Here is a 6,260-nt window from a genome sequence, read left to right on the forward strand (position 1 = left end):
TGTGTGTGTGTGTGTGTGTGCACACGTGCGAGCTGATTGCTGCTCTGTCTCAGGCAGCAAAATGTATTGGATCAGACTTAGCTCAGCTACTACTACTCCAGTGTTCTGTTCCCCCAGAAGCCAACCAGATGTCTAAGTAAAGCCCACAACCAGCAGCACCCAACTGTTTGTGGTCCTCAACAACCAGTCTTTAGAGGCATCCTGCTTCCAACGCAGGAAGGCATACATAGTCATCCTCATGACTAATTAGCATTGACAGCTTTTATCTCCCATGGTTTCCCCCCTCCTATTCCCACTGGAAAGCCCTCCAAGTTCACAACCATCAGGGTGTCTCACACTTTGTTCCTTGGGCTCTTAGTGGACAGCATGTTTTGCAGAACATCTAGAGGAGGCAGCTATGATAGACACTTTCCATCCAACAACCAAGGCTTTTGTAGTGCCTTAGCAAACATAGATGGTGAGTGAGTTTTCATGGATTACTGGAGCCCACTTCACCAGATGTATGAAAGGTTTGTCTTCAGTTGGCCGGCAGACGAAGAGGAGGCTCTGGTCCACAAAAGTTTACGCCACCATAAATCTGTTAAGTCTTCAGGGTGCCACAAGACTCTTGGTTGTTCCTGTTGCTGAGAGATTGGTTCCCCTCTCAACATCTGGCGGAAAGCGTCCATCATTCTGCCTTGTCAGGGCCAGCAAAGGTGGTTCTGGGCCCCTTCCACAAAGCTCCTTTCAAAGCCTGAGTCCCAGGTGCCAAAGGATTATTTCACCACCCTGGCCATCTGGCCCACCTGGGTCCCACCCTGTCTCCTGGCTCAGGGAGTTGGCCTGCCTGCCTTCGGGGCTTTGCAAGGGGGTGTCAGTCCCCTCTCCCCTGAGAAGGAGGTCTTTGTGTGTGCAGGGCTGCCCGGGGCATGGGAGGAATGTGGCATCCTTGTGCCAGGTAGAGATGGGACCTGGAAGGAACAGTATGCAAACTCTCAATCGCTGCCCTGAGCCTGGACTTTTTGGACAGCTGGGAGCCAAAGAGGGAAGTTGGGGTTATGAAAGGAAAGTTGGTTTGTGGGGCTCCTCTCCAATTTCCAAGGGGCTTGGAGCCTCCTGACCCCTTTGCAATGCACAAATTCTGCTGTCATTTTGTGGGACCCTATGCAATGATCACACAATTGCCATTAGCTTTGACGTATTCTGGAATTAACTACAGTGGTACCTCAGGTTACAGATGCTTCAGGTTACAGACTCCGCTAACCCAGAAATAGTACCTTGGGTTAAGAACTTTACCTCAGGATGAGAACAGAAATCGTGCAGCAGCAGCATGGCAGCAGCAGTGGGAAGCCCCATTAGCTAAAGTGGTGCTTCAGGTTAAGAACAGTTTCAGGTTAAGAACAGACCTCCAGAACGAATTAAGTTCTTAAAACGAGGTACCACTGTACCATGGCTATGACTCATGGGTACTAATATTAACTACTTGTTTACAAAGCAGGTAAAATCTCCTAAGCGCTGTCCCAAGACAAACAAGCAAGGCAGTCTCTGCCTGAAGAATCACAATCAGGCCATAGTTCAGTGGAAGCACACATTGCCTTGCATGCAGAAGGTCTCTGCTTCATTCCGCAATATTTCCAGGGCCCTTTCTGAAACCCTGGAAAGATTCTGCCAGTCAGAGTGGACAATACTGAGCTAGACAGAGCAACAATCCAATTTGGTTTAAGGCAACTTTCTAATGGAACTGGCATGATACCAAAGGGGGGGAAAGTATGGGAAAAGAAGAGGAAAGAAGAGACTTAAGGGAACAACTATTGAAGGTGCATTATGTTGCTTTAATTGATTTTTGGCATGGAGCACCATTAGTGGCAGCAATATCAAACTGGTGCTTTAATATATTCCTGCATTTTGTTTGGTTTTCTTGCAATCACTGTTTTTTAATACACACACACACACACACACAGAGAGAGAGAGAGAGAGAGAGAGAGAGAGAGAGATATTTTAAGAACCTGCAGACGTTGCCATTCTGCAGAAAGGTAGTACAGAAAATAAAGCTGCTTCCAGGCAGATGTTTATTGTGGGATCAGTGCTGCTTACAGCTGCATCACAATGCTAACTCATTTCTCCCACCTCCCTAATTCAATACATACTTACCCTTTCTGATAGAAAACAAGTAAAAAACAACAACAAGCAATACCCATTTAAATGTGTTTGTGAGATGGGGTGGTTTTTTATTGGTTTGTGGTTTTTTATGTTTTGTCGTGTATTTTTATGTTGTGAACCACCCTGAGCTCTACAGATGAAGGGTGATATACAGATTTAATGAATAATAATAATAAAATGTTGTCAACAACCAATTTCCAGTATTAAGTCCCTGCCTGGAAGCATCCTGAATGAATGAAATAAAATCAGTAGTAGTTACAGAGTTTGTAAGTGGCAGGATGGGGTTCTTCCTAGTGGGGTTTAAAAAATTGAGAGGGAGTTGCAGAAGATGAGCCAGTTCTCATTAAGTGACCTGAAGCAGATGACTTTTGGTCATTAAGCTGAGAAGTACCTTTGTGCTTCTCTTCCCATAGTTGTGCCCGGTCCCTCGTGGATGCAAAAGAGGATATGCAAGAGACATAAAATTTCTTTATTCTTGCTCCAGTTGTGACCCACCCACCCTCATTGAAGCTGCAATCCTATGGGTGCACACCATAGCTGTTAACGTTTCCCTTTTTTAAGGGAAATTTCCTTATTCTGAATAGGATTCCTCACAAGAAAAGGGGAAAGTTGACAGCTGTGGTGCACACTTAACTGGAAACATCAGAGCAGATTTCATGGGACTGCACTGTAAATCTTCAGTATAACAATCCTCTCCATTCTTTTGAACAGCACAGTCCTATACCTCAATTAAGACTCTGTTGCACATGAAGGATATGCTCAGAGCCCAGCATCTGCCCTGAATGTGTTTTGGACTACAACTCCCATCAGCCTTCAGGGCATCTGGTCAGCAGAGGCTGCCCTAGCTCCTTCGCATAAATCTTTCTATCCCTGCATTTTGCGGTGCTCGGTTGGGAGTGCAGGGATAATTAAATTTAACACCAAACTTCCAGTAGTCAACGGGAAACCTGGCAACATATGAGTGATGATCTCCTTCAGTGTAAATTACCCAGTTCCTGCATCCTTCTTACGCACCTCTCACTGCATTCTGGTGCCCAGATTTACATTTTATAGAATGCCAGCCCTTAGAGCCCTCATTTAATAGCACCTGTAATATTTGTTTTCATCTTCCCCAGCAAAGTGTCTCACCAACAACACATTGCTGGTGCAATGTGAAAGGCAGCATGGTGTAGTGGTTAGAACGTTGGACTAAGACAGGAGTGGAGGCTGAATGGACCTCCCCATCCACACCCTCCCCCCTCAGGCCATGGCCTTTACTGATCCTGCTTCACATTCTCTATTCGCTTTCTCTCTCTTGTCTCCCTTCCCCATCTCTTGCAAACAGTCCCTACTGTGCATTATTTCCCTCCTAGGAAAATGGTGTGATCCCTCTAAGAGGAGCACGAAAACTGAATTTTCTGTTGTCTATTTCTTTTCCATGTCCGTCTCCCAGACTTACCTCCTCCCTGCAGGCTGACCCTGGCCAGGCACAACAGCAGAAGCGAGGTGCAAAGATTCATCTTGGCCACTGTAAAGAGTCTGCAGTACCTTCTCAGTCTCTGGGTGCCCATAGGACTTGGAGGGGGGGCAGCCCCTTTTATTCCCTGCTTATGCTCCGCCCACCTCCCACCTTCTCTCCTCATTGGGTGTCTGGGCCACATTCCCTTCTGCCGTGCCCAATGGGCTCTGAGTTTGAAGCACAGGGACCCTCGCATGCTTCTGCTCAAGCAGCCTTGTTCTCTATACATACGTCCACATCCTTGCAAGACACACTTGCTGCTAATGCTGTCAGACACATCATCTCACTCCTCTGTGCATTTTCCAGAGGAGACCTCAGTACCACAACTCTATTATGCTTAATGAAGCATTTAAAAAAAAAAAAACTTTTACAGGATACAAATTAATTAACTATCATTTTTTTAAAAAATCGGTTAAATGATTTGATCTGCTTTTAGGCTGAGCAAATGTGCATAGGATTGTGTGGTGTCAAATACACCTCATGCTGTGTACAGCACTGAAGTCTCACATTGAATGTAGCTGATCTGTAAAAAGGACTTGATGAAAGTGGAGACGATGTATGTACTTCTGTAACCCAAGGAAACCTTTAATAATAACAATAATAAAAAATTACACTGGGAGATCTTTCGGTCATGGTGCTGCTACATTGTTATTTTCCCATCTTCCCTCAACACATCTGCTTCACCTGTCCACAGACGCATCCTTAACGCCTCTCTCCCTCCCCCCCCCAAAAAACCTTTTCTGTTTTATATTCCACATGCCACAACATGTACATTTAACATTGCTGCCATTTCTGAAATGAATAGGGAAGGGGGAACTCTGCACCTTTCCTCAGCTGCTTAAGCCACTCCTTGCTAATCTCAGATATTTGGGAGCAAGCCCCAATCACCTAGAGGAGAAATGTGGCTAGGCACTCTGCGTGTTGCTCAGACGGCCTCACATCTGTTTTCTAAGGGACGACATCTGTTTTCTAAGGGACGGGTAATCCTTGGCCAGGAAAACAGGATGAGGCCTAGTGCAAATAACTCACACTTGCATGTACCATACAGTGGTACCTCAGGTTACAAACATCTTGGGTTACAAACACTTCAGGTTACAGACTCCGCTAACCCAGAAACAGTACCTCGGGTTAAGAACTTTACCTCAGGATGAGAACAGAAATCGCGCGGCGGCGGTGCGGTGGCAGCAGGAGGCCCCATTAGCTAAAGTGTTACCTCAGGTTAAGAATGGTTTTAGGTTAAGAATGGACCTCCGGAACGAATTAAGTTCGTAACCAGAGGTACCACTGTATACTCAAAATACATGTCTCCTTCACATACGGAGAGCAGAGCCTTGGCAGAGACCACCACTAATGGCAGGGGTGCCAACTATAGGGGGCAGAAGGGGCTTCAGCCCCCTCAATATTTGTGGGTAGGGTGCTAAGCCCCCCCCGCATATTGAGGGGGCTGCCACCCCCCACAATCCACCACCGGGTGAGCACTCACATGCTGCACAGGGGCAGGATGCATGGAGGGTGAAGACTGCCCTTCGCATGCGCCATCTGCCCGCCGGGCGAGCATTCATGTGCCAGGTGGGGGGCAGAATGCACGGAGGGTGAAGATCACCCTTGGCGCACTCTCCCTGCCACCAGGTGAGTGCTTGCTCATTAGGCGGGAGCGAGACATGCATGGGGTGCATGATATCATGTGTGTGATGTCATATGATGCTGGGCTCCCTCAGTGGGGAAGGGAAGTCAGCGCTCTTGGCTAATGGCAGCCCTGGGCCCTCTGCACAGGCTGTTAGATCTGTGAACTGCCTACAATGTTATTTATGTGCAATGCCCCCCTCTTGACATGGCATTGATTTTCCCATGGCACTGTGGGAAATGAATACCTTGGAGTAGCATTGCATTGGCGACATCCTTAAAATGGCAGGAGGCTCACAGCCACTCACCACAGATCATAGCTAACTGTGCTGGGGAGCTGGAGCAGTTGCTGATGCACAAAAGTGCCCCCCCATCACCCTGATGGTACGTTGCCCAAGACCGCCGAGATCCTGGATTCAAATCTGTCCAGGATCCAGGGCTGGGCCAAGACATGTTGTGGTCTGACGCATGTGTAGAATTCTATTTCATGTGCAGCAGGAAGGGATGGGAGAAGGTCCAGGATTCAATTCAGTTTGCATTTAAAGGTGAACCTACCTAATTTTACTTTGCCAAACAATATGTGAATTGAATTTTATTGAAATTTGCACTTCTCTCAATTATGCAAGTCCCCAGCCAATAATGCATACCGTATATTAATAGCGTGCACATAGTAGTGAAAATATACAGAAATTCATTAAATTAGGGGAAATACATTTCAAAAATAAGCATATTAGGCAAAACTGTATACTGAAATACATATATATAGGAGAAAATTTGCGCTAAAATGCTCTTGAATTTACATGCAAACTTTTTTAAAAATCAAAAACTATTGTAGAAACATCAAGAAAAAATAAGAGAAACTGAAATTGACAGATTTAGTAGAAAGTGACCAACCCAGTGTTTAAATATTGCTTCAACAATGACCATGTTGCACCAAACCTACAGGTGACAGGCTAGCTTAGAGGGTGCTGGGCAGGCCACACAACACCCACATCTTGCT

At 46.2% G+C, this 6,260-nt stretch overlaps 1 protein-coding gene across 10 annotated transcripts in view; it reads right to left on the minus strand.

Moving 5' to 3' along the window:
• Positions 1 to 3,668, minus strand: part of GREP1 (glycine rich extracellular protein 1) — a 26,945-nt gene extending 23,277 nt beyond the window's left edge. For all 10 annotated transcript variants that reach the window (XM_083708291.1, XM_083708293.1, XM_083708295.1 and 7 more), the window contains exon 1: positions 3,578 to 3,668. In XM_083708291.1, coding sequence (XP_083564417.1) covers positions 3,578 to 3,638 — 61 coding nt within the window. In that variant the 5' untranslated portion in view covers positions 3,639 to 3,668. The remainder of the gene's footprint in view (positions 1 to 3,577) is intronic.
• Between the last annotated feature and the right edge of the window lie 2,592 nt (positions 3,669 to 6,260).

This window comes from Podarcis gaigeae, assembly GCF_964106915.1.
Source record: "Podarcis gaigeae genome assembly, chromosome: 13".
NCBI lineage: Eukaryota > Metazoa > Chordata > Lepidosauria > Squamata > Lacertidae > Podarcis > Podarcis gaigeae.